This window comes from Pseudopodoces humilis, chromosome 15 (genome assembly GCF_049639895.1).
Source record: "Pseudopodoces humilis isolate 2021_Gansu_Grassland_sample_001 chromosome 15, ASM4963989v1, whole genome shotgun sequence".
NCBI classification, from domain to species: Eukaryota; Metazoa; Chordata; class Aves; order Passeriformes; family Paridae; genus Pseudopodoces; species Pseudopodoces humilis.
In genome coordinates this window covers 958,152-976,789 of record NC_142214.1, presented here as the reverse complement: position 1 = coordinate 976,789, position 18,638 = coordinate 958,152, and the positions used below count along the sequence as shown (strand labels likewise).

The following is an 18,638-nucleotide window of genomic DNA, read 5'->3' as shown; positions in this document are numbered from 1 at the left end:
TTACCTGATTAGTCTGGTCCCCACCGCATCCTCAACACCACCCTCCTTCAGAGGGATAAAGCAAGGCTGAAATGCCTGATGTCACTGGTGCTTTCAGACAGTCAGCACAAGGAGAAGAGTCAGGCTCATCACCCTGGAGTTCAGCACGGGGAGCAGTGATGCAGAGCAGAGATGCCCCAGCAGCGAGTGGGCTCACCCCAAACGTGCCCCTCTGCACCAGAGCCAGCCTGGTTCTCCCCCTGAGCACGGGGAAGGCAGAGGGGAGGCAGGCAGCACAGTCCTGCAGCAATTCTGCTGGAGCCTCTCTACAGGGACCCACCCTGGCTGTCTGCAGCACAGGGATGTAATGCTGCCTCTCTGCCACTGCTCGCTCGCCTCATTGCTGAAACACTTACACATGCAGCATGCATTAGAATTAAAAAACCATTAAACCTCGGAAAGGAAAAACTTTGACAGGATGCGTAATATACCAAGTATAATTAATTAAATTGGATGAGGCACTGGGGGACGAGAGAAGAGTGGATGGAGACTGTTCTTGGAAAAGGGATGGTAATGCACTAATGTTCAGTGTGTGCCATTAAAAACCAGCCTTGAAGAGGCGAGGATGAGCGACAGGGGCTTCCAGGGATGGCACCAGCCAGTTGGGCACCTCGGATGAGCAGCAAAGGAGGCGAGAGGGTGAAATGCAGCCAATTAGAGTAATAAAAAAATGGTAATGAGGGTGGAAAAGGCACAAGAGAGATGGAAAAGCAGAAATGGCAGCAGGCTGCTAAACAGCAGTGCCCTACCAGTGAGAACCTCCTCCAGAGAGCTGCTCTCACCAGGGCACAGACAGCAGACCACCTTCACCAACCAGCTCCAGGCTGCCTGGGGCCGGCACAGGCGAGAGGGGATTCATCCTGGAAAGCATCTGACTCTCTGTGGGATTATTCTTCAGCTATTTGTAACTGCAGGTGCAGTTCCTTAGCGTGGGTAGCACCCTGCTGCATCCATCCATCGCCTGGGGTGGGTGAGAAGCAGCAACCAAAGCTGGGGCCAGGGTGGGAGCATCAAAGGCAGCCCCAGTCAGCACAGCAGGCACAACATGATGAGACAGGCACAGTCTGGCTGTTCAGCAGGACAAAGTTTTAACAGGCTTAACAGCATCAGCACTGATCATTAGGCAATTACAACTGCTGAAAGTTGACAAAGCACCAGGACCAAATGAATTATCTCCCCAAATCCTGCAGGCAGGAGCATGGAAAAGAGAAAAGTCATTGTCAACAGCCTCTGATAGCTCACTGGGTGCAGAGCAGTAACTAAAAACTAAAGGGCTGTTCATTTACTTGCTGTTTTGAGAGATGAAAGGGAAAGGCCAGGAAATGAGATCTTCAAAAATATTCTCATCACTCAGGGAGTGGTGGGAGGGAAGGTCCTGGAAACACTGATACAGCCAGGATTGCTCAGCGCCTGGGGACATCTGATTCAGAGGAAGGGACTGCGTGTGTTTGGAAAGAGAAGGCAGATTTTGGCTGGGGGAGCTGGCTCCTGAATCATCCCCAGCGTTACTTGCTCAGTTCTGCACATTCCTGCACTGGCCAAGGGGACAGTGCTGAGCTCCTCCCCAGGATGTGCCAGAACCCAGTGCCCCAGGGCTCTGCAGAGCCCAGTCCATGCAGGAGCACCGTGACTCCCTGCTCTGCTCCCCTGCAAGCCCGGGATGCTCAGCCCTGTCACGCTGCTCAAGCACAGCCCCTTGCTCTGAGTGACTAGGCACGCTCTTCCGAAAAACATGCAAATGCCATTTAAAGACTCTAAGTGATACAGAATATATCACATCCCTTGGGAACCTGTTCCAGGGGGTAATTATTCTAATTCCTAAAATCATGCATCTCATTTGCAGCTGGAATTTTCCAAGGCAAAGCTCCATCTCCCAAGGCTCTGTCTTGTTCACTCAACTAGGGAGATGCTCAGCAGAAGAGATCTCCTCTTCCCTCAGCTCACTTCTGAACACAGCCTCAGATGACCAAAGTCTCCAGCAAGGTTCAGAGCACGTCCCCTGAGGATGCCATCTCTCTCGGGTCCTATTTCAAGCCCAGTGGTCTCAGCTGAAAGAATCCTGGTGGATTCTAAAGGCTTTGAGTGAGGTCCTAAATGTCCAGACACGTGTTTGGAGGGTGGGAGCCAATTTGTTCACCTATGCCCAGGAGCTCCTGCACAGTGTCCAGAAGGCCAGGGGACATGTCTGCACTGACAAGGCATCTCCATCTGCTTGCCACAGCTCGGTGCTGCCTGCAAGGCAAGGCTGCCCAAAGAAGGGCTTGTGTGGATTTTTACAGTGAATTAATTTAACACATCCACCTAGTAACAATGGGGAAGACTGACAAAGCAGAGGTCAGCCAATGAGGGAATTGCCAGGTAGAATTGTTAATTTTAATTACTTGTCTTCATTAAGATGAGGTTTCTGGATCCTACAGTGATGACTAATGGGTCAAAATATTTGCATGAGTGAATAAACTTCCGTTAAAGAGTGGAACAGACACAGAATTTTTTTTGGATTTTACAGGGGCTTTTCCATGACATGACGCAGAGAATTCCCAGAACCCTGCAGTGTACCAGAGGGGAGCAATCCGTAGGTGCAAGATAAACATTTTTATGAGGCACAGAAGTGCCCAGAAAAAGCACGACAAGGTGGAAGTAAGCGACAAACGAGGTAAAACATGGATTATACTCGAGCTGTTTGTGTCTCCTTGGCACTTGAATGAGTTGCAATACAAGCATCAGGGCTACCTGTGCTCCTGACAGCACTGAAAGGAAACAAAAGTTTGGAACAAGCCAAACACATTCAATTTGCTTGAATAATTTAGGCTGCTGAGTTATCATGTGCTTCATGGCCTGTCATCGAGAAGAGCTGCACTGCACAGGGAAGGTCTGTAAATCAATGCATCTGAGGGACCAAAACTCATCAGGGAGAGGCTGCAAAAGCAACTCCTGTCACAACAGATGCAGGACAGGGACTCACTCACGAGGCTGTCGGCATTCCTGGGCTTCAGGGCTGGCTCCCTGCACACCCAGCAGGACATCCTGAGCACACAGCTCCTGCTGTGTTACCGCTGAAGATTAATAGATTACGTGAACACAGGTTGATGTGCGGTGAAGGAACAGCAGAGTTTATTTTTCCCCCAGGATTTATAGGCTCCTGACCACGGCCAGGGATGGGATGGTCAGGATAACACTTTCTCACTGCACTGGCCATGAGAGATGCCCATCACAAGACGTGGAACAGAAAGAATGTACACATATCTATGTTTACAGTTACTGTCCTGGGAAAGTCTTTAGAAAACCATGTCAGCAAGCTCAGAAGCTGAGTTTTCAGGGCGACACTGCTGGAACGTGCAAAGGGGCTACAGGAGAGCTGCAAGGGACTTGTGACAAGGTCATGGAGTGGCAGGGCAAGGGGGAACAGCTTTAGACTCCCAGGTTAGACAAGACATGAGGAATGAATTCTTTACTGGGAGGGTGGTGAGGCCCTGGCACAGGTTGTCCAGAAAAGCTGAGGGTGCCTCACTCCTGGAAGTGTCCAAGGCCAGGCTGGATGGGGCTCTGAGAAACATGGGATAGTGGAAGGTGTCCCTGCCCATTGTAGGGGAGCTGGAAGCAGATGATCCGTAAGGTCCCTTCCAACCCAAAGCATTCTGTGATGATGATGATGATGATGATGATGATGATGATGATGATGATGATGATGATGATGATGATGGACTGACAAACACAGAGAGTAAAAAACAAATCCAAGCCCAGTGTACACATACTGACCTTCCAGGACATACCTGAGTGTACCTGACTCTCCTCCAAGGTATTTATACCCTCCAATCATGCAGCTACTGTTCCCAAAAGACACCTTCTCTGACAGTTCCTGTATTACTACCACGCACAATTTTAACTTCAGGTTTCTAGCCAAATTCCTCCTCCCACACAAGAGCTGCCCCTTTATAACTTCTCCCCAAGCTGTAGCTGAGCCAGGATCACAGGTAGCTGAGCTGAGAAAGTTCCTCTCCTGGGGCAGGTGCCGAGGCTCCTCGCCTTTGCCTGCTGAAGGCTCTGACTGGGAACGTGCCCGAGCAGACGCCGTGCGCCGAGCTCGCACCAGCTCCTCCTCTGCCTCGTCTCTTTACTGAAGCCAACACTTCCATAGCAGTCAGAAGGAATCAAGTGCTCGACCTATTTTGGTTTGCAAGAGATGAGGACACCCACCTCCCTTGGCTTCTCACAAAAATTTCCAACCGACGCTCTTCACTCTTTCATTTTTCACAGAAAGCAGTGCAGAACAGCCACAAAACCTGCTCTCTCTCCAGCACTCACCCAGCAGAGCCAAGTTTTCTCCCCAGGAAGTGCCTGAAGCTCCTTGCCTTCCACCCCCAGCAGCTGCAGGTGCTCAGTGCCCCCCAGGACGTGGCAGCCCGTGTCCCTGGGCAGAGGGAGCCGCCTGTGACTGCCCAGCCGTGTGCCAGGGCAGCTCTGCACTCCCGGGATGCCAGGGAGCATCTGTGGTGAAATCTCACCCAATGATCCAAGATAGTTCTCTCCAGCTGGGACTGACTGAATATAGCCTGGGCACTGGATGATGTGGGAAATCAGTCGTAGCCGAGCACAAATTGCATGCATAGAGGTAATTACTGCAGCACAAGGTTGGTAGCACCACTACCCACATGACAGTATATCTCAGCAATTTTCATTTCCTACTGCTTCAATTTAGAGAGGGGGTTTTTCATCTGGTTTTTTTCCTTTTTTTTTTTTTCCCCTGTGGTTCAATTTATGCTCCTTTTCCTGCAGGGACTGACGCTACCCCAGGATTTCTTTGGGCTAAAGCTCTGGTTTCACTACAACCACTCATTCCACACACCCAGATGTCCCCCTGTTTATGACACCCAGACCTCGAGCCTGGCCCATCTCGACCCAGCTCCAGTGCCCTGCCCCAGGAGTGGCTGTCACTGCCCAAAGCTGAGGTGGCACAGCAGTGACCACCTGTCACCTGCTGGCGTGTGCCAGCACCCCCAGCCAGCTGGGGATGTTGGTGATGGAACACAACGTGAAGCCGGTTACAAAGCAAGCTGCTCTTCACAACTGGAAAAGGGTGAAATGCAATAAGGAAAATGGAACAAGAAGGGGTTTCTGCTGAAAAACAAAAACATTAGGAGAGCTAATGCTGAGAGTGGGGAAAGGGATCACTACCATTACAGATACTCATCAAAAGCAGGGGCCACATTATGCGTACTGTGATTATACACATCCTGACTAACACAGATCTACAATATAACACTTGCTACGAAGAACTTACTTTCCAAACAGACACAGGGGTTAAATGCAGGCTGGAAGGGGAAATGCCTGTGCAAAGGCAAGCACACCCAGCCAGAGCCTGGCACAGCCCACGCTCCTGCTCCCCAGCCCGCCTGCTCCCCACGTACCTGCGTGCACCGGGAGGAAAGGCTGCCAAACTTCTCCATAATTCTGTGACCCATTTAAAACCATCTAGTCTTACATTCATATATGCTGTATGAGAAATAAAATATAGCACTCACGAGTCTTGAGTGGCAGCACTTCCCTCAAGACAGATAAAAGCTGAGAGTTCTCTTTGCTGTTTGGTGCCAATTATTACAGAGTTTTGACTTATATATTATTACATAGACCATTTAGTAAAACAACCTACATACAAACGCAGTGCTGTGCCTCCCTTCAGCAGATTTCTGCAGGAACTGGAGCAGTTCAGCCACTCACCCATAACACTGTATTTTGGTCCTTCCCCTGCACCCAGGGGAGACACAGTCCCTGCCCTACAGCTCTGCTCAGCTAATTAACAGAGGTCAACATAATTTATCATCATCACACATATAAATGGAATTGCACCAGGCTTTGGAGGGAAAAACAGCAGGCACCCCACTTGTGTCAGCTGCTCTGGAGCTGCTGCTCACACCTGAAGCCCCCAGGCAGGGCTGGCACCCCAAACCTGCCGGGCCCCGCAGAGCCGGGCTCACCCCGCTGCTCCTGCTGATTATTCCTTTAATAAAGGGCCCTGTATTTTCCAGCGGCTGCAAAATTGTTGCAGGTTGCCATGGTAAGCACACACTTTCCCATTTAGCAGAATAATAGGCAGCTTTGTATAATTCACTGATTTCAGATGATTTCTCACCCCAAGCGCGAGTCGCTCAAGTTACATAAGTCACCTGTTGTTTAGTCAATCTGGCAATTTTAATTAGAAGAAATTTTTATGATTCCTCTTTGCAACACTTAGAGTAGCTCTGCCACCAGAATGCCGAGATGTCTGTAAATTATACAGGTCCCAATCACATCTTTTTTTGCTGTTTTAATTACAGTAACATTGCAGCATTAATCATGTAAGCCTCTGTTAAACAAGTAACAGCCATCCTCTATCATAATTAAAAAGAAAGGCCAAGCAAACAGGAGCTCTGGAGTTTACCATATTTTCTCTGAAAATTATATTTTAACTTAAGAGTTTCACAAACAGTAGTTTTATTTGGCTCTAATTAGTGTTGTGAAGGAAACACCGAAAGGTTAATAAGAGATGGTTAGTTTGTAATGCAAGTTTCCCAGTGCCAGCCCCAGCAGTTCAGTCTGTTTTCAGAGTCATTAACGATGTGGATTGATTACAGGAGGAGATTGGGAAGTGCTGGCTTGCTGTGTTAGCAGAAGGCTTGGTTTTATTCATATACCTTCCCTACTGTTAAATCTGATGGCCATTACCTTGACCACTTTGCCAGTCTTAACTGCTGTGAGAAGGAAAGTGTTAAAGGTTTCCTTAGAAGTTACTGGCAAAGGGGGAAAAGAGGCCACATGAGCCTTTTTCTGGCTTGTTTGTAAGGCAAAAGGAAGTGGCAAGCTTGCCTGAACTGTTTATTTATCTTAAAATATCTTAAAATTCAAGTATTGGGTAGTGGTTCTGGAAAAGGAGGCTTTGGAAGAGCCAGGGTTAGAACCATCCCATCTCCAGCTGAACCCTGAGACAAAGATCTCTGCAAAGGTTCTCCTTGGGCTGGAGTTTAGGAACAGTTAACAAAGTCAAGCAGAAATAGAAGCTGAAACTGTCTAATCTGAAATACCTCTTCTTCATATCTCCTACAAATTGCCCTCCAGTCACCCAGCAAAAATATGGGTAAGCAATGACTGAATTTGACAAAATCTCATTAAAATGTACAATAAAACAGTAGAAACTCTCCAAATTTCTGGGCTGATCATTCATCCATTACAAACCTACACAGCAGGGCATGGATTCAAGTTTTAATTTTCCTCTCCAAGTTGCCAAAATGTTCACATCTGGTGAACGTTCTCTGTGCTTAGGTGGAAAAAAATTGATGATCTAAAGGTTATAACGCCCGTGACCCTGAATGGAATAATTTCAGTGATGAAGACTCTGCAAGAACTATCTTTGAAGGAACCTGAAAGCTGAAGGAAGAGTGCCAGGAACGTGGGATACAGGACAATGCTTCCTATGCAAACAAAGGAGGCTGCACATCTGTTTGTTATTTAGTTCTGCTGTTGCAAGGAGGGACTGGCTTCACTTACTGCTAGAGATGACTTCAGTGTCACCCCTGCCCCCCAGCCCTTTCCAGCAAGGACTTCTCCAAGCTGTGTTACTGGGAAGCCAAGGGAGAGCAGCACAAGGGATCTGTCTGTGCCAGGCAGCAAGTCCATGCAGGGATTAAACCTCCTGGAGCCACCCCAGCCCTGCTCTGCTGCGACGTGAAGGGGGTGAAGGGAGCCGAGCTCGACGGAGGGGCCGCCTGTCCCTCTGCCCAGCTCTGCCCACCCACATCTCCCTCTGAAGGAGGAGATGAGCTACATTCAGTGCTCTAACTAAAGGTATTACGCCCCTCAACAATCCTGGTTAGGGAAGGTCAGCAGGAGCTTGGGGAGGATGGAGAGAGCGTGGACAAAGCATCAGTAACCTCCACACGGAGCTGACTTGGATGCTCAACACGCAATCATTTAAGAGTGTGGGAATCATAAGACAATCAACTCTTCTTCCCAAAGACCAGCTTACCCACTTGTCAGAAAAATCCTTCTCGGGGCTTTCAGAGTGCTGTGAGGAGCTGATTGCTCCCTCCAGGCCGGCCACTGCAGGAGCAGCACTGAGCTCACTGAGGCTGCTCTACCAGAGCTGTGCAGTAATACAGAAATCAGAGGAGCTGTAATCACTGACACTGCCCTGTAAAGAAAGCTTACAGCATTTATCCATCTTAAGGGATGTGCTGTCACTCACATACCAGTGTTATACTTTGTGTCTTGTGCTGCATATATGAATACAAGACAGTAGGTATTTTTATTAATTTGTAGAAACTTCCAGAGAAATGCAGCCTCCAAAGCCCTAGAATATGTCACTTAGGTCTTTATGTACATGCTGCTCTACAGAAAGGCTTTTCTGCAGAGTGAAAGGGGGCTGTAGGTAGAACGACTGCTGGAAATCAGCTTACAAAAAATTCAACGGTTTCTAATACCTGTGTTTGCCTCCAGTTAATACCATTAGTCATGTTCTCAATTCACAACTGAAATACACCCAGATACTATGGAGATGAGCCTAAGAACCAATTGGAATATTCCAGATAAAACCTGATCCCCTAAATCATGATACATCTGAATAATTTGGGATGCAACCAGCAAGAAAAGTTCCAGTGAATATCACAGGCCCATTTCTCCTTTACATCCAAATCTTATTTCTACACTGTACGATAGTATAAAGAAGACTTAACATAACTATTTAAATATAACCCATTTCTATTCAAAGAACCCTTCATCTTGCTGGAGTTTATGGGTCTCAGACACAATTAAATCTCCCCTGTGAGCAAAGTTACACAGATGTGGAAATGTATGCGGGATCAGGTCTTTGCAGATGACATTTCATGTGAACCTTTACTGCTGATCTGGCACCAGAAAAGTGGAAGTGATGCTTTTAGAAGCAATTCTCTGTAGAGATCCATTACTGACATTGCTTAAAACCCTCTCATTTTGATTTTAAAGCTTTTTCACTATTATATGGCTGTGGTGACTATTTCTAACACTGCCTTTTTTATGATTAGTGTGTGCTTATTATTTTCGTATTTTCTATTTTTATTTTTATCTTAAACAGTGAATCACTGCTTCATTGGAACAATGATTTTCTTTCTGTAATTGATGGCTAAAATATTGGCCAGCACTGAGAATTAAGACAAGTGTGAAATCTGTTGCTTCTAACATTAAAAACTGATATTCCAAGTATTTCCTTTCTGATTTCTATGCTGGCAAGAGCTCCTATGACTTACAGAGTACAAGAATGGCTCTAGCTCAAGGCAAGGTGAAAAAGGCACTAGAATACATTTAAGTGTATCTAGGTGCTTGTGCACATCCACACAAAGAAAACAAGCCAGACCTGCACAAACACAATGATTGGAAGAGGGCAAAGGGATTTAAAGAAAAAAGTACCAGTATGAGCAAAACCAAGGGAGGAATAACTACCTGAATCACAAAACAGAGCATCCAGCCTCAAAGATGCTAATTCAGGTCCTGAGGGATCTAATCAACCTCTTTGTTGAAGTAAAGATAAAACTTTTTGACAGCAAACGCTTTCTGATAAAATGGAATTTTCAATTACCCTGTGAAACATCTGGTCCACGCTGCCATTTCCAGGGAAAGCCACCACCACAGTCTGCAGGGCTGGGAAACATTTCCCGCTGAGTTCTCCCCGCGTTGCTGGGAGGAACAGGTGTCAGAGCCCCATGGCAGCGCTCCCGCCAGCACGCACGCTTCAGCTCCTCCTGGAAACCAGGCCTTCCTCCAGGGCTGCACTTGGAGCCATGGCTACACCAGGACGTGGAGAAAATCCACCCCATCTTGCGGTGAAACACGCCAAGACACCGGGGGACGCCGGGATTTAACCCCATCCTCCAGCAGACTTCTCCAGCCATCCCAAAACATCGCTGAGATCCAACAGCCGCTTGAAAACACCCCTCTCTCAAAGAAATCCGTCTGGAAGTTCAGCCCAGGCCGTCGTTAGGAAGAGAGCAGCACATATAAACTTCCAGCAGCGCTTAACACCTCCACAAATAAACAAACAATTAACCAGCAGCCAGGCAATCGCGGAAGGTGGAACGGCACCAGTGCCCGCCTTCCTCTGCATCCCATTCGGTGTCAATTAGCAAGGGAAGGAAAACAATCCTGGGCGACAATGAACTCCAAATTGGGCACATATTAGAGCAATTAAAGCCATCTTTTCATCAGATGAATTTATAATCAATAATTAAGATCCTGAGGTAAAGAGGGACTGGGCAGAAGTCCTGCTCCCAAAATACGCGACGTGGCTGAGCTCCAGGCAGTAATTTCTGATGACCTGCTGCTACCCACTAAAGCTCAATGGTCTCCATGCTATGGTTTGGCATTTTTCTGGAAATCTAAGTCATTTCCAAAGGAGGAGAAAGGGCTCCTGCCAGTGGGACTGGCAGGTGGTGTCACTCCCACCCTAGAGTGGCACCAGCAAAGCGAAACTGGGGCCCTCACACCCAAGCACTCACCACTGGTGCCACTGGTTCCAGAAGACAAAGGAGCTCGCACCCATCCAAGCCCACCTTCCTCTGCAGGAAATGCAGCATCCCAGTAGGCAAAGGCTGGCCAGAGAGGTCCACACTGACCACCCCGAGCCACCACAGAGGGATCATCCCCTGCTACCCAGCTACCAGGACTCCTGCCAACCGGCCTTGGCAGATCTGGGGTTACCCACCGGGCAGATAAAGACTCACAAATTATTGGGACTCAGTCTGAGGGCTGGCCACTCAGGAAGGACTCGTGGTGCCACAAGCTGAAGTCCATGCCCAGCAGAGGCTTGCCTCAGGAGAACCACGGCAGAGATCATTACCATCAATGTGCAAAATCCACCCCATTTCTCTGGGATTACACGAGATGCAGTTTGGGCAGGGACAACAAGCAAAAGCAGAGCACGGGTACATGAGATGCCATGCTGCTCTACAGACAAGAACTGTGTGTTTGGAGCAGCAGTCAGCCAATAGTCCTGCACATCCTTGTCAATGAATTTCTTGTGTTTCCTCCCCATCCTGCCACTCTGCCCCAAAATCAGGTAAAAATTACCAAGCCCAAACCATTGCTTTAATCATGTGGGAAACGCTGTTATCACCATCATTTCAGCTTCTTGATTTTCCTGATTATTTTCTGCAGTTCCTGTTTGAGAAATCAGCTCAGGCAACACTCTGTTTAACCTTTTTTTCAGCTTCTGTGACAGTAACCACTCACTCCCCCGCCTGTACTGCTCCTCTCATCACTCCACCAGCACCCTGACCACCTCACGGGGTTACCCCGAGCTCTTCCTCACAAGGATCCCACAGGACAAGAGATTTGGCTGCAGCACACCTGCCTGCAGGTGCAGCACCAGCACGCTGCTTCCCTCCCAAAAGCAAACCACACCCAGGAGCACCAAGCCCCTTGGCCACTGCAGGATCGGGAGACAGACAGGTTGTCTTCAGAAGTCACCTTCTGGAACACACCTGATTTTTGGGGTGTGTTTTACATGCAGTGAGGAGCTCATGTGGACTGAACCATTCTACTTCCACCTGACTCGTCCGATGAGCTCTGCCTCCAACTCAGCCTCTCTAACTTACTTGCATTGTTATCAGAGCCAGCACACAGACTTATCAGAAATGTAATCCCTGTAAAACTCTATCTGCAGTCCATTGAGATTGGATTTTTTGCTGAAGAAATGTGACAAAAAATTAACAGATGTTGCTCAGACCATTCACCAGGATGGGAATCAATTATGAACATTTCTGCTTCTACAGTCATCCCTTACTACAAATGCATCTTAGGAAACCCTCTCCTGATCGAAATGAAAAAGCATTTCTTTGTAATAGAAGAATAATAAATGATAGCTATCAGCCTGCATTCTCTGACACGGTGCTGGTCCACAGAGAATTAAACTGACACTGTACAGTTATATAAATGTTTAATTTTTTTCATCTTTGGCCACAGTAGGGTTGTCTGGAAATACATTATCGCTGCGGCTGCCATCCCTCTCCAATTAGTGTGGCTGGCAGCGTGGAATGTGTAGGTGACCTCTGTGTTCCCCTCCTCGTGGAGTCTTACAGGGTTAACTATGGCCATTTAACAGACTCTATCGAGAATTAATACAGAGATCAGATTCTCTCCAGAAAAATCCCACACTCTGTGGCGCAGATGGCAAGAACTCTCTCTCCCCCATTTGACTCTTTTATGACAGCAAAACAAAGGCTTTTAATGATGTTTACCATGAATTGAATTAAACAGCTGAAGACCAGTTCATAATCACAGCATTTTGTTTTCATATCCTTAAGTCTTTTAGCAGTGGGGTTTCCAGTGGAGCCTCAGCTACAGCTTATCTCAAGATATAGCCAAGTGCCCCAAGGCTCCCCGCGCCGGAGCACCAAACCGCACTCAGGCTTCCTAATTGAAAAAGACAGGATGTTTGCATAGGATGTTTGCATCCCTCAGACATTAAAAGCGACATTCATGGCCAAGTACAAATGACACTCGGGCTCAGTTGAACTCCTCTGACTTCCTTCCTCTAGCTAACACCAGTCTGATTTCAGAGCAGGACTTCATCCCTGCACGTGGGGACGGTAAGAGCTGAAAGCTGCCACCTGTGCAGGTGAAAAGATGCAAACCCTCCCCCACCAGCCTGAGCTAATCCCCTGTGGGACACCTGACTAATTGTCTACGTGCTCTGCAGACCTTTGGGAAAGCTGAGAGCTCCAGGGCTGGGACAGGAGCGCTGGGAAGTGCACACACTATCAGTGCTCGGGAGGGCAGGCGGGCAGGGACCAGCCCTGGGCACAGCACCCCTAATTCCAGCCCTAATCCCAACTCCAGCGCTCACTCAGGCAGATGCTCAGGGCCTTGGGTTTTCTGCCTGTGCATAGAGGATAATCCCAGCTGTTCCCTTACCCCACAGGCGTGGTGTGAAGATTAATTTACACCTCCCCAGCACTCTGACCATGCACAGCGCTATCCCCAGCGGGCACTAAGTGTCCTCACTGCACACCCAGCAGGGCAGCAGCAGAGCCCCTGGTGGCAGTGTTGGGGGCAGTGGGCACCCCCAGGACACAGCAGTGGCTCACCTTGCTCGGGGCCCTGGGAGCCCATGGAGGGGACGCTGGTGTTGAGCACATCGTTGACGGCCGTGTCGCAGTAGAGGCCCCGCTGCACGTCGTGCTCGCTGTCCGTCTGGTCGCTCTCCTCATGGCCACTGTCCTTCAGACTGTTCCCCTCCAAGTCCTTGAACGTGGAGCTGCTGGGGAAACACAGCTGTCACATACTGGGTGGGACAAGGTGGCCCCCGACACGGCGCTGCAGCGAGACCTTGGGGTGGGAGGTCCCTGCCCTCCACGGCAGCCCACAGAGAGCGGGGAACACTCCTCTGAGCCCCAAAACACAGCAGGCTGCTCCTGCCCCGGGGTGTGGGGTCAGCCTGTGGGTGCCCTCAGGCTGCCCTGGGTCTTACAGAAGCTCAGAGTGAAGCAGAGTTTGAAATAAAATTTAAAAAATATACATTAAATGAGCTGTTTCCACATCTTGGCTCTCCCGAGTTGTACTACCTCATATTGAAGTTACACAAGATCTAAAGCCCAGTTTTCTAGGTTATAAGCCAAATCCTAATCACTTAAAGCTTAAAAACAAAAGTCTTCCCGGAAACAGGAATGTCTTTTAATCATGATGATGCATTTTTATTTTTAAAAATAAACCAGTGATTCTGGGTCCAAGTTCATGCAGCTTTAAGGAAATCTGATACACAGCCAAACATCCTTGACAGCCTCTGCAAGGATGTCCAAGGACTGAGCTGCTCCCAGATTTCCCCCAGGGGATGAGCAGCCCCAGCATGGAAGGCAGCCCCAGGCCAGAGGGATGGAAGAAGGGCAGCTCCTAGGAAGACAGGCTGAGAGAGCTGGGATTGCTCATCCTGGACAATGTTCTGGGAAGACCTTAGAGCCCCTTCCAGTTCCTAAAGGGAACTCCCAAAAAGGAGTAACTTTTTACAAGTGCAAATAGTGATAGGACATACAAAAAAGAGGGAGTGACTTTTTACACAGGCAGAGAGTGACTGGACAAGGAGGAATGGTTTTAAACTGGAAAAAAAAGAGTTGAGATTTAGATATTAGAAAGCAATTCTTCCCTGTGAGAGTGGTGAGACACTGGCACAGGTGCCCAGAGCATCTGTGGCTGCCCCTGGATCCCTGGCAGTGCCCAAGGCCAGGCTGGACAGGGCTGGGAGCAGCCTGGGACAGTGGGAGGTGTCCCTGCCATGGCAGGGGATGGCATGGGGGTGATCTCTAAGGTCCCTTCCAGCCCACCCCATTCTGTGATTCTCTGAAGAGCTGCATTTCTGGCTGCACTGGGACCCAGCACCCTGAGAGGGGCCGTGCCCCAGGACCCTGCACTGCTGTGAGCAGCAGGGACACCAAGACACACCTGGCCCAGGTGGCACAGCCTTCAGAGCACCCTGTGCTCCTTCCACTCCCAGCCTTGGCACGGGAAAACTGCACTCACTGGGAGGATCCACCTGCACCCACTTCTCCAAACTTTCTCACTGGCTGGTTTGGTGTGAAACGTCAGTGACAGACACGGCCTGGGCTTCAAAGCCCCAAAGAGCTGGAGATTTTCATTACTTTGAAAAGCCCTTTTGTGTCTCCACGGAAACCAAGCAGACCACCTACCATCTGATGCTCTGCAAAAGCACACAAGGGGGGAGCTCTGAAATACATATAATAAATTGGTAAACCTTCAAACATTTCCTTTTAAATAAAGATGTCCCTATTGAAGCCGCTGACTTTGATTCCAGGCGACATCAAAGATTTTTAAGTTAAGAAAGCACTACAAATCTACAATTCATTTGTGTGTGTGTGTAGATGAGTGAGAGAGGCAAGCAGACAACACAGGAAAAGTACAAATAGATTAATTAAGTGCTGGATTTGAGAAGATTCACTCACCAAAGATAGCAGAGATACAGCATCTTCATAAAGGCAAAGGATGAAAATGATGCCACAGTATGTTACAGAAAGTATTTTTTGCTCTCAGATGTCTGCACAGCATTCCTGGCACCCGTTGTACTTAAGATACAAGACAAAGGTAGAAAGCCAGGGGAGCCGCTGTCCTACACGGAGCTGCTGCTCGTAATGCGCAGGCAAGCCGTGTTACGAGGCATTTATCTTCCCTGCAGTGAGCCAGACCGTAATGCAGCAGCCACACCACACGTTTCCACGGCTGACACTTCTCTAAAGGATGGGCAGGTCTGGGGGAATCGGCAGCAGCAGCATTTCCCAAACAATACAGCCTCGGAGCAAGCCCCACTGCGGCAGGCTGGAGCGCTGTTTGCCTTTATCTTAGGTGTGAACGAGGAAAGATTAATAGATTTGGGGTTTTTTCAGTGTGCCTGAAGACTCTCTGGCGAGGAGCACAGGCCAGCCAACTCTCCCAGTCACATTAGCATCGTTAAACACCACGAGCCACGCAGGCAAATACACCTGCTGAACCCGCGCGGCTCCAACAATGCGCTCGCAGCTCCCTCACTGCTCAGCTTTTTGAGATGTAAACAAATGGGATCTCAGCCAGGCAGATAATTGGATATTTTTTACTGCTCAGATCAGATCTCAACAGTTCAGGGCTGGCTTCTGCTGTCTGTGAAACCCTTGGTTCAGTGATGGCTTCTGCAGAGCCGCCGAGCGCAGCCCCGCTGGGCACGGCTTGCTCCCCACACCCCGGCCGGGCCCTGGGGAGAGGAGGGAGGTGGGCAAGGAGCTGCTGGGCCCATCCTGCACCCCAATCCTCATCCTCCTGGTGAGGAGCACTGATGGTGCTGTGTGAGTGCCCTTCCCGGCCTCCTGCCGCTGGGGCGATGCTCAGAGCTGAACCCCTCAGCCCAGGGGGTTCAGCTGGGTCACCCCGGCCTGAAACTCCCAGAGACATTCCCTCACCACTGCTAGGCTCTGAGGAGAGCAAACCCAAACCCAAAGTGTTCAGTTTTCCCAAGGGTAACTGCCAGGTTGCAGTTGAACTGATTGTTTCCTTTCACACATGGAAAAGTCAGCCCAGCAAAGCGCTGTTTGCCTTGGTATTCAAACTAAAACAGCGAGCTAGAACTGTGAGCTGCATCCAAACAAATTACCTGCCCCCAAACAACTTGGCTTTTTAATTTTCCCTGCCTCACATGGCAGGGAGATCTCACCACCCAAATCTATCCTTTTATTCCTGTGCATTCAAATGGAATAAACTCCCAGAATTTGAAAGTTGTCAGGGTAACAGCACTCTACCTCACTTACTGCACCTTCCCAGAGAGAAAAATCCAAAGAGAAGGAAAAAAAGATTTCCTTTATTACAAACCATGAGCAATGGGATTTAATGGGAAGTAAGTACTGTTTTAAAATCAAATTATTACTCTTGAAAAGTTATGCATATTAAAATAAGCAAGTTGTATATGAAGCAGTAAGAAAGAACATTAAACCCTTGGGATTTGGCTGGGCAAAGCCAAGCCCTTCAAGCAAGCCTACATACCTTTTTATTAAATGAGCTCTGCTGTTCACGTAGTTGGAATCAAAGGAGTAGTTTTCAGTCTGGAAGGAGGAAAAGAAAAGGGAGATGGTTACAAGTCTGATTTCTCCATGACTGGGAAGAGTCAGGTTTGCAGGGCCAGGATGAAACCCTGCGAGAGGGAAGGAGCATCCCATGATGGCACAGGCCCCTGCAAGCAGGACAGAGCCAGGCATGGAAAACTCCAGTACCTGTCAGTCTTTCCACCAACTTTCACCAAAAAAAAAAGCTGGCTGGTGACCACAGAACAATTTGCAGAGAAGAAACAATGTGACTGTGCTCTGTTACAAAACTAATTGCTTTTAATTCCCTGATGGACTCAGTTCTGTGTGTGTCAATTTGACTGAAAGTTCAAAAGGTATTTTTCTTATTAGTGTATAATTAACATGTTAAAATATTTATTGCATAGATATGTAAATGCCAGCAAGGTAATCCCTTGCCAGAGAATTTAATGTGGGCACTTTTCTTTGTTTTACATCATTTCATTTGCAGAGACAGTGGGCTCTGTTATTAATAAAAAGGCAAACAATGGGTGACATGCTTAAAAGTTGGAGGGGAGTAAAAGAAGGGGAGAAAAGTCAAAGGAGTTGTTATTTGCAAGCAAAACCCACTAACTCGTTCTGCACTTGAAATGCTGTCTTTTAACCTCAGATCACACAGGCCTGGCATTCTGGTGCCAGCAGCAGGTAAGGAACCAAGAGGAGCAACCAGAAGGTAGAGGAGAGAGCAGGGGGACAGCCACGAGACCACGGTGGGAGCTGTGCAGAGGGATGCAGTGGCAGGTGCATGGTAGGACGTGATGGGAGATGCTTGGTGAACCACAGTGGTGGAACACGGTGGGACCTGCACAGCCTGGCCAGGATCCTTCCTGCACTTCAGGGAGCCCTGAGGATGCAGGATCTTGTACAAGCCAGGCCCTCCAGCCCACCTAAAGTCGCCCCAGGTCCCAGCTGGGCTCCCAGCAGCCCCACCCCTGGCCCTGGGGATGCTCCCTGCCTCCTGAGCAGCAGAAGGAGCAGTCTCTGCTCTGCTCCCCTTCCTCCAGGACACAAATGGGAACATCCACCTGCCCCACCACAGCCCTGCCCTGCCTTCCCTCTGCCACGCTGCTCCTCGCCCCGTGGCTGTTCTCCTTCCCAAAGAGTCGCTCTGGGATACTATGGCCTGTTTTTATGGCAATTATGAACATGGTAAAAATAAATGCATGCATCTTTAATGTCTCAATAAATAAAGGAAAGCAGAGTCTGCTGCTAACGTAATCACAATGGCAGGATGCAGGGAGTGGGGCCACTGCAGCAGAGCCGAATGCGAAATCCAATCATACCCCGGCAGAGGTTACAGGGCTCTGCCAAGATAATAAAGCAGAGGCAGCTCTGGTTAAGTGTAACCTTTTCTGGAATACAGCACAGTATCTAATTTACCAAACAGGAACCTCCCAGAGAGAAACATGCGAGGAGCAGCGAGCTGGGGGAGTTGGCCTAGCACTCAGCACAGCTCAGTTATTACTTTCACACAGTAATTACTGCTGGAGAGTCACGCTGGAGATTTACTGCACAAACTACTGGTCCCTGCAGTTCCTGCATCCGTGCTCCTGCCGGATGACTTTGATGCTTACAGCTCAGGAGCAAACAGACACACACACGTTTTCAAAGCATATGATAGCCAAGAACCTAAATAGCACAGAAAATACCTGATGCTGTGCTCAGTCCCAGCACTGCCATCCCCAGCATTCACTGTCACCCCACAGCATTCCCCCCAGGCAGCCTCACAGCAGACCCCAGCCTGCAAATGAGCTGAGAGCAGCCAAGCAGTGCAGGGCAGAAGGGATGGGAGCCAGTTTAGCACAATCCTGTCACCTCTGTCACCCAACACTGGCAGACCTGGGAACAGCTCCCACAAGCCCAGAGCCCCAGCTGGCTCTGTCCCTGCATCCCAGCCCCACCAGCACGCCCAGCAGCAGGGAGAGCCCCTGCACCCAACATCTCCACCCCTACGTGTGCACAGTTCAGCCCTGGGACAACCAGGAGAGGAACAGCTGGCTGAGAGGATGC

General features: G+C 49.0%; 1 protein-coding gene across 2 annotated transcripts in view; it reads right to left on the bottom strand.

Annotated features, from left to right (window-relative positions):
* Window positions 1-18,638, bottom strand: part of PCDH19 (protocadherin 19) — a 56,981-nt gene that overhangs the window by 13,522 nt on the left and 24,821 nt on the right. For both annotated transcript variants that reach the window (XR_001331687.2, XM_005526114.3), the window contains exons 3-4: window positions 16,552-16,610; window positions 13,125-13,294 (exon numbers count right to left, since the gene is read on the bottom strand). Coding sequence is in view for 1 of the 2 variants with exons in the window: in XM_005526114.3 (XP_005526171.2) it covers window positions 13,125-13,294; window positions 16,552-16,610 (229 nt within the window). In the remaining variant the exon portion in view is untranslated. The remainder of the gene's footprint in view (window positions 1-13,124; window positions 13,295-16,551; window positions 16,611-18,638) is intronic.